This window comes from Thrips palmi, unplaced genomic scaffold (genome assembly GCF_012932325.1).
Source record: "Thrips palmi isolate BJ-2018 unplaced genomic scaffold, TpBJ-2018v1 HiC_scaffold_17, whole genome shotgun sequence".
In the NCBI taxonomy this organism is placed as follows: domain Eukaryota; kingdom Metazoa; phylum Arthropoda; class Insecta; order Thysanoptera; family Thripidae; genus Thrips; species Thrips palmi.
In genome coordinates this window covers 7,997,018-8,005,822 of record NW_023144626.1, presented here as the reverse complement: position 1 = coordinate 8,005,822, position 8,805 = coordinate 7,997,018, and the positions used below count along the sequence as shown (strand labels likewise).

At 58.2% G+C, this 8,805-nt stretch overlaps 2 protein-coding genes across 3 annotated transcripts; both read right to left on the bottom strand.

Moving 5' to 3' along the window:
* Window positions 1-102: 102 nt before the first annotated feature.
* Window positions 103-1,515, bottom strand: LOC117644082. 2 transcript variants are annotated; one of them, XM_034383273.1, is made up of 6 exons: window positions 1,288-1,515; window positions 1,011-1,121; window positions 853-921; window positions 609-761; window positions 437-532; window positions 103-358 (listed from the first exon to the last, which is right to left on the bottom strand). In XM_034383273.1, the coding sequence occupies exons 1-6, from the start codon at window positions 1,396-1,398 to the stop codon at window positions 278-280; spliced, it is 621 nt and encodes a 206-aa protein (XP_034239164.1). In that variant the 5' UTR covers window positions 1,399-1,515; the 3' UTR covers window positions 103-277. The 2 variants fall into 2 exon arrangements, with proteins under 2 accessions (XP_034239164.1, XP_034239162.1); XM_034383271.1 differs by having other exon boundaries at window positions 437-761.
* Window positions 1,516-6,771: 5,256 nt separating this feature from the next.
* LOC117643995 lies at window positions 6,772-8,403 on the bottom strand. The gene is made up of 3 exons (XM_034383182.1): window positions 7,969-8,403; window positions 7,689-7,888; window positions 6,772-6,838 (listed from the first exon to the last, which is right to left on the bottom strand). Exons 1-3 carry the CDS (start codon window positions 8,401-8,403, stop codon window positions 6,772-6,774), a joined length of 702 nt encoding a protein of 233 aa, XP_034239073.1.
* Between the last annotated feature and the right edge of the window lie 402 nt (window positions 8,404-8,805).

Below are 8,805 nucleotides of genomic sequence, written 5' to 3'. Positions count from 1 at the left end.
AAGAGATTGACTTTAGTAGTCATTACTATTTTGCATTTACCTTGCATTTCAAAGTTTCATTTATTGTGCTTCTCTGATTGTTTTATTGTCATGATTGTCAATCTGTCAGCGTTAGAACTATGTTTGATTTTCAGACAAAATGTTTATTTAACTGCTGCAGCAATGTTTAGTAAACTTCTGTGTTTTTCCTGTTGATTTCCTAATAAATATTTTCAAGGAATGTCTCTTTTTTTCTTCATTATTTAATAGTGGCAAACAACAACACACACTGTTACAACTAATGACTTGTGAACGAGTTATGCCAGATCATTTTTTGAGTTCTGGATTTTTCTGGTCCCCCCGATGAAAATAATTTTATCTGGATAGTTGTGCGAAACAAAGAAGTAAATGTCACATCAAATCTACAAACCAACCCAATTTAGCAGTAACTACTCACATTTTCTGAGCTCTTTCTCTCCAACAGAGAAAGAAGCTCCTCTGACATGTGCGTGTATGATTTTCTCTGGTGGTGCAAAGATGACACAATGTCTTCCTGCAATGGACGGGCACAGGTCACTTCTTTTACTTTCACACTGAACCAGCACACTGCAACCAGACAGCGAGGTCACCTGTTTCTCTTCGCCGGCCGACAGAGCTTGTAAATTTAGCGCCTCTTGCGACATGGCAAGGAGACAGCCTTGCACCATGTTGACTTGGGCACGCATCGTCTCCATTTCAATTTCATGCCTCAGGTTCGGTAAGTTCGCCTTGCGGCAGTCGCCCTAAAAAATGAAAAAAGAAAAAGGCGTGAAAATACTATGGGATTTTAATGCTTTGGCGAGCACGCTCGCACAGAGGTGACTTTGACCTCACCGCTTGCATCTCGTCCAACATGTTGAGGAGAGTCTTGTATTCCGTGAGAGCCTTCTCTGCGAAGGCGGTCTGCGGAAACAAAAAAGAAAAACTTGTCCGTCAGTGAAGGCTTGAGGATAAAATGTCCAGTATTGGTGTGTCCAAGGCGCAAGCCGCACCGTTGCCCGCACTATACTTCGACGCGTCTGCAACGCCTCGGCGGACCGCCGCACCTCCTCCAGGGCCTTGGCCATCTCCGCCAGCACCATCTCGCACTGGCGCATCCGCACCTGCCCGACAACATCGTTCCATTTTCGCGCGGCCGGCCGATGGATTCCGAAGGACCGCATCGTCCCTGTCTCTCTCACATCCCCACCGGGACGCCCCATGAGTGCGACAGAGATCGAGCGATGAAACGATTCTTCGGGTGAGGGAAGGCCGCGAAGCACTACGCACTCGGTAGAATATCCAGCACAGCAGCATGGACGCCGCGATGGCCAGGAGGCTCAGGACTCCCGGAGGCTCGCCGTCCTGGAGGCCGCCGTCGTGGGCATCGTTGGCGCTCATGTCGCCTGCCGAAACAGCGCTGGGAATGTTACATTCTTCAGGGATTTTGGTCGCGTTGCCCGATCGCCACGGGGGGAACCCAAACAATGGCACTTTTGCCCTGCCACCAGTTTGCCGTCCAATATCCGCACGATGGGTCAGTCGCGGCGGTCGCGGCTCGCGCGCGTTTATTTGGTTTATTAGCACCTCTCTCACACCTTTACAGGACTAGAGACGCCCCATGAGTGCGACAGAGACGGAGACGGTGCGACGAAACGACTCTTCGGAAGGCTGCTGCTGGTTAGGCATTAGATGGGTTCGGCCTGGCATGCGCGACGGCTGTCTGTGGCGCATGGCGCGCATGGCGTCCGTTAGGTCCTTGCATTATTATGAGTGGGATTGCGTCAAACCGGCCAGGCCAGGAGAGAGGAAGGAGGAGGGCGACGACGGAAACGCGCGCTCAAAAACCATGAACTGGTTGCATACAGTGACGCCAGCAAGCTGACTCGCCGCCCGCGCGTCGCATTGACATGAGACCCTCGGCCTGCCACATCCCACGGCCCTTGCGGGAAACGGCCAAACTGCCGTGCGGCACTGGAAAAGCTCCCAGGCACCAGTGTCCCCGCCGTCCCCGGCCGTCGCCGCGGCGATTGGAAGTCTTTTCGTAACGTAAAGTGTTCGTTCGCCGCCGCGCCGATAGCCGGAAGCGACCGGCCAGGCGGCGAGGGAAGTGCCACCAAGTGGCTGCACTGCAAGAGGCTAAAGCCCCAAGTCGAGCTCCTTTGTGGTGTGGTGGCCAGCTTTCACCGGACCGGACCGGGTCGAGGAAAAGGAGGGGGAAGTAGGGGGCGGGGGTTCGGTTACATTTTTCGGTTGCCCCTAGACCAGTGGTTCTCAACCTTAGGGTCGCGACCCCAAGTGGGGTCGCGAAAAAATTTTAAGGGGTCGCGGCGAGGTAGCTGGGGTCGTGTTTTGGGCCGATTTTAAGCAGCCACTGCGTCTGATCCGAGGCGGGCATTTTGCTCCCTCAACGGGCAATTGGTCTTTGAACCTTCCTTTAGCATGCCTTTGTTACGGAGTGTGATTATCAGTCTTAGTTTGGGAGCAGTATTGTCTCAAAGTTAGCCGAAAACGGTCAGAAATGTCTTTGAAAAATCGTGTTTTTGGGCCGATTTTAAGCAGCCACTGCGTCTGACCCGCTAGGGCAGGAATGTTCGTCACTCACTGCAAACGGCGCAAATGTCTTTGGACCTTCTTAGCTTTGCCTTTGTTACGGCTCCAGTGTGATATCCATCCGTAGGCTGAGGAGCAAGACTTGCCCTCAAACCCGCTGTGCGCACGCAAAACGCCAGAAATGTTCTTTGAAAGAATCTTCTGCACGTTTTGGCCAACTTTGAGACAATACTGCTCCCAAACTAAGACTGATAATCGCATCCGTAACAAGGCATGCTAAAGGAAGGTCCAAAGACAATTGCCCGTTGAGGGAGCAAAATGCCCGCCTCGGATCAGACGCAGTGGCTGCTTAAAATCGACCCAAAACATGATTTTTTAAGACATTTCTGAGCGTTTTGGCCAACTTTGAGACAATACTGCTCCCAAACTAAGACTGATAATCGCACTCCGTAACAAAGGCATGCTAAAGGAAGGTCCAAAGACCAATTGCCCGTTGAGGGAGCAAAATGCCCGCCTCGGATCAGACGCAGTGGCTGCTTAAAATCGACCCAAAACATGATTTTTTAAGACATTTCTGAGCGTTTTGGCCAACTTTGAGACAATACTGCTCCCAAACTAAGACTGATAATCGCACTCCGTAACAGAGGCATGCTAAAGGAAGGTCCAAAGACCAATTGCCCGTTGAGGGAGCAAAATGCCCGCCTCGGATCAGACGCAGTGGCATGCTAAAGGAGGGGTCCCGTGGGGTCGCGAAACTTTTCCTGGGGGTCGCGGAAATTTTTGGCTACAAATTTGGGGTCGCGAGCCGAGAAAGGTTGAGAACCGCTGCCCTAGACCTATGCTTCCTGGTCGACGACGCGAGGTGTCCCCCCACCCCAAATCCCCCGGCGTGTCACTGTCACCCCCGCCCGCCCCCTCCCCTCCCCCTCCCCTCGGGACACGTCTCGCCGCAGTAATAAGTTGCCAGTTGAATCGTGAATGATGGAAGTGTTGCGTTTCTCGCAGCCATATCATTTGTTTTCCGACAGTGAACCCACAGCGATACTACTCACCTCCGTCGCGGTACGCTAGCCACATGGCGCCCGCCCCCTCCCCCCCTTTCCTTCCCCCTCACCCCTCTTCCCCTCCCTTCCTTACCCTTCCCTCGCGAACTACCCCCTGCAACGCGCGCCGTACACATACACACACACGCGCGCTCGCGCTCGACCCCCCCCCCACACACACACACTTTTGTTTACGTAGTGTGGGCACTGGAAGTTGCAAATGTTGCTCACACAGTAACACCTTTTGCACTGTGTGTTGCAGTAAACTCGTTGGCTGGTTTTGGCACCTTTCGGCGCGCGGACAGAGCGACGACACGCGCTCACGCCACCACATTCGAGGGAGAATTAGCTATCGCGCCACTCTCCCCCCTCACACATCGCCGCGCACGGCGCGCACGCACACAGCAGCCAATAAATTGATTACAACACGAACACCAGTTCCTCATCACTTGGATTCGAGAGGAGAAGTGTAGCGCGGCTCCGTGCAATAACGTGTTCCCGTTCGGTGGCTAATGACACATCGCATCATCGCCAAACAATACCTGCCGGCGTGGCGTGGCGTGGCGGCCCGTCTCGGTACAATATTTACAACACTTGTCCGAGAAACAAGCAGCTGAGGGAGAGGGGGGGGGGCTGGACAGTGGGCCTGGAGCCTGGATCGCCGCAGGGGGGCTCGGAGCACTCATTGCCGCGCTACTGTTCGCAAGGCTAGACGGACGGCACGGCGGCCAAGTGAAAAAGTTGCTAGAAAAACATCGGTTCTTGCCGGAGGATCGAAGGTCCGAACGGGGTGCGAAGGGCCAGGGCCCGGACTCAACCTCATTTTTTTTCGCCCTTCGGCCACCGCGCGGACAACGCACCTAACAGGAAAAACTCCGGTTTCTGGGTGAACTTTACAGCCGTCGATTCTTTCAGTGTTTTTCGTGGTTTTTTTTTCGAGTGTCTAGTTTTGAGACGACAAGCGCCTTCTTTAGTGCCCGTGTGCATGTGTGCGAGTGTGTGAGTGTGTGTGTGAGCACGAGGGTCGTGGCGTGGCGACTGACCTCGGGACCTTGGAGCTCCGCTTGCGGTGCAGTGATACAACGCGAGGACTGTACATACTTGGATGTCGTACCACTCCCATCGTTTTCGCCCAGAATCGGTCACACTATCCCTTCACTATCTGCATGCGCGCCGTTTACATGCCAGTTTTACAATTCTTTGTTTTATTCGATGTTGATAGTACACTGTCAGACCGCGTGGTGCGCTATCAGCGGCAGCCACACCGGCCAGCGGCGGTGGAGCCATGCAAAGACACGACCTGTGCAGGCTCACTCCGAACGGCGCTTGGTCGATCTGTCTCTCTCGCACCCATACGGAACGCCCCATGAGTGCGAGAGAGACGGATAGCGACGAAAACGAATCTCTGAATCAGTCTTCTGGGCGCTCGCCTTGAGCAATGGTTCTTATCACCATTGAAAAGAGAGGTAGGGAAACGGAGAGGGGGGGGGGGACAAAGTCCACTCAACACACGTGAATCACACGCATGCCCCCGCCCACTTTTTGGCGGGCCCCTCGCCCAGTTGGCGATACGGCCGCGTGTGATGCTGTGTTATCGCCCAGCCTCCGCCCGCGTCGTCGTCGCCCTCTCGCGGTCCACCTGCCCAGTCGTTTCTGTCCCTCTCGCACCCACACGCAACGCGCCATGAGTGCGAGGGAGACAGAGCGACGAAAACGACTCTCGGAATCAGTGTGCTGGTGGTTTGTCGACGGGCCCCGCAGGGGTCGCGGCCGGCTGCAGCTTTGTTTCAGCCCCGTTCGACGGCATCCCCCCTCCCCCCCCCTCCCCCGACGCTCCGCGACGGGCCGGGAGGGGCGCATGCATAATTGGCGTGGAAAAGGCCAAAGGGAGCCCAGCGCAGCCCAGCCGAGACAACGGACGGAGGAGAAGAAGAAGAAAGCGATTCTCGGTAAACCGGCCGTCCAGTCCGTGACTCCGCGCCACTCTGTCCTCAGCATCAATAAGGCGACTTTATTTCTTCTCGTCCCGGGGAGGGAGGGAGGGAGGGGGGGGGGCACTCGGCAGCACCCATACTGATCGAGCCGATCAAAAGACGCGCATTTTCTCTCACTGGCAGTGCGCGGGAGGAAAAAGGGGGGGGGGGCAAGTGAGACATAGGCACCTGTGCCGTCGTCAAAGCCCCGTTCTAAATGGAACTCATACGCACGGCGAGCAAGGTCTTCTTCATCCTGATAAGGATCGGTCGAATAAAAACGGAAGAGTAAACAGAATAATGACTGCAGATTGCAGTGACCCCGTGGCGCTGTGACGCGCTTGTGTCGCGCGCGGAGTTCGTGGCACCGTGTGAATTCTAGTCTAGACTGAATTTGAATTGGCTCAGTTCGTCTCTAAAAGCCAATAAAGTTAAACCGGCGCTTAATTGGCGTTGATTGCTGCACGGAATAATCAGAGCCGAGGAAATGAAAGCCAGTGAATGGGGGCCATGATGGTCCACGAAGCCAGTTCCCGGTAATCGGCGCATCATGTGTCATAAGTGTCGCCGGGGCGCGGCGGGGCGGGGCGGGGCGGTCCATGACTAAGGAAGCGTCGCGCATCAATTAGAACTGGACTTTGTTGCAAACAAACAATGCCGGGGCCGGCCTGCATCAGTGGGCTACCGGAAAGCTATTGTGCCGGCAGCGGGAAAACAATGGGCGAAAACAAGTCAAGTTCTTTGAATGGCCCACGAGACGGCCTGGACGGCCTGGACACACACTCCTCGGATTGCACCACAGGGGACAGGCTGACGGCTTCCATTGGCCGCCCCCGCGCCGCCCCCGCGCCGCCCCCGCCGTCACAGTGCCACGCATGCCGATTGGCCACAAAGGACACAATGGCCGATGCACGCCGATGCGAAACGGACGCGTCGAATCGCCTCCACTAGAGGGCAGGTCAGTTTGTTTTCATTCGCAACGCGACTCGTGTCAAACAGCCCCCTGAGGCTGCCTAGCTGCCTGGCGCGCTGCGCGCCGCGCGCCGAGGGCCTATCTTCCCGGAAACGGCATCGGCGGGGACCTTTGAGTCTTTGAGTGCCCCGAGAGGTGCCGCTAGCACGCTTTCGTCGCTCTGTCTCTCTCGCACTCATCAGGCGGCCCGTTGGATGCGAGAGAGACAGAGCGACGAAATCACAGTTCGGAATCACAGGTTGCTGTCCTGGTTGCCATGCGGCGCTTTCTGGAAAGACTCGACGCCGGTGGAAATTGAACTTTTAATCGAATGAAGCACAAGACACGCGCGAAAATGCTGGCCCCTTCACCCGTCGAAGGAATCGTTCGGAGACTGCGGCTGTTGAGGTTGCTGTTGTTGCTGCTGTTCGGGCTGCGGCTGCTGGCCCTGCGGCTGCTGGCCCTGCGGCTGCTGCTGGTCGCCGCGTCGCCGTCGCTGCGGCAGCTTGCGCCAGCACGTGCTGCAGTAGGGGCGCTCGCCGCCGACGATGGCCCTCTTGATGGCGCGGCCCACCATGGACAGCCAGCCCAGCTTGGGCAGCGCGCGCCCGCACTCGGTGCACCTGCGCGGCATGCAGTGAACCAGGCCCAGCAGCGCACAGTGGGCCAGAGGCCAAAACTCACGCGTTTTGAGCTCCAAAGTCGCTAAACAGGACTCGAACCGAACGTGTGACCCCACCAGTAGATTCCTCATTCCGAAGCACTCCGTCGGTGGGGTCAAACGTGCGGTTCGAGACCCGTTTAGCGATTCTGGAGCTCAAAACGCGTCCGGGATTGGCCCACTATGTGTAGCGGCAAGGGGTTACCTCTCGCCGGCGCGCCGCCCCCGCTTGGTGACACGGTTCGCCGAGGACGCCCGCCTCCTCGTCGCGGACCTGGCCCTGCCGCCGCGCCGGCCGCCGCCACGCCCACGGCTGGTGCTGCGCCTTCGACTTGCCGCGGTCGAGCTGCGCGCCCCTCTGCCCGGAGGACGGCCCCGGCGCCGCGGCGGCCCGCTCGTCTTGGACGCCTGGACGCCGGTGACCTGCAGGACAGCGAGCGTCACCGCGCGGCCGCGGCCACCACCGCCCCCGTCGTCTAGTCCGGGTCCGTGTGTTCCTTACGGCAGACGGTTGCGCGACGTCCGGGCGTGCCCGCTTGCGTGTCGGCAGCGTGGGCTCAGCAAGCCGTCGCTTCCTTGGCGGCTCGGGCAGCATGGCCTGCACCGCGAGCTGGGGCTGCGGGGGCTCAGGCAGGGGGCCGGCCAGGTCCACGTCGGAGCCGGTGGAGCCCGGCGAGTCGCAGGCCGACTGCTGCTTCTCCCAGATGACCTGTTCGTCCATGTTCCCGAGTTCCCGCGGAGGCAATTCTGGCACTTTGATCTTTCTTATGGCTGACAGCCACGTCACACCTGCACAGAGCCCCGACCGCCCTTCCCGCGGCTCTGCCTGGACGCGGCGGTGCGCAGCTTCTGCAGGAGGGTCCCCGACGTCGAACTGCCCTGCGTTCGAGTACCCGCCTCGGTCATCCACTTTCTTGCTCGCTCATTCACACAATGACTGTTCGGCGGCCGTACTTTGCTGACGATCGTTCTGCTGGTAGCGCCGTTGCAGCCGCAGGTGCGCAGGCCGCACTCGAAGGCCGTGCCGCAGGACGCGCAGCGCAGCAGCACGCCGTCGTCCTCGGCGTCCACGTCCTGCGCGTCGTCCTCCGGGACGTCAGCGGCGACGGGGTGCAGGCGGATCTCCGCGGTGGGCGGCAGCGACAGCGCGTCCGCGATGAGCGAGCACACCTCTTTGGACGGCCAGAGCGGAGACCCGCCGTCGCGGACCTGGAAGGGCGTCATGGAGCTCCAGTACCACGACGGACGCGTAGGAGACGAGGAAGTGAAGTGACCCGGTGATTCCTCGTCCGAGTGCTTGTCGCTTGAGTGCCTTTCGTGCGAGAAGTCACGCTTACGTGCTGGGGGTGGTGGGCCGGGAGGGGTGGCGGCGGCGTCTGCAGCAGCATGTGCGAGCTCTGCCGGCTCTGCCGCAGCCCGACGGACAGCCAGTCCAGGTCACCCAGGTCGTCTTGCAGCTGCGGCTGCTGATCGGCGGAGGGCGCCGGTGGCGTCGGCGTCGGCAGGAACTAAAATAGATGACTTGTTTTTGCTCAGTCAAGCCTGTGACGCGGGGAAGGCGAAGTACAAGTGGCTCGCCCAATTATCGTCGCGGGGATCAGAGGTGACACCAGGGTGACACCAGGG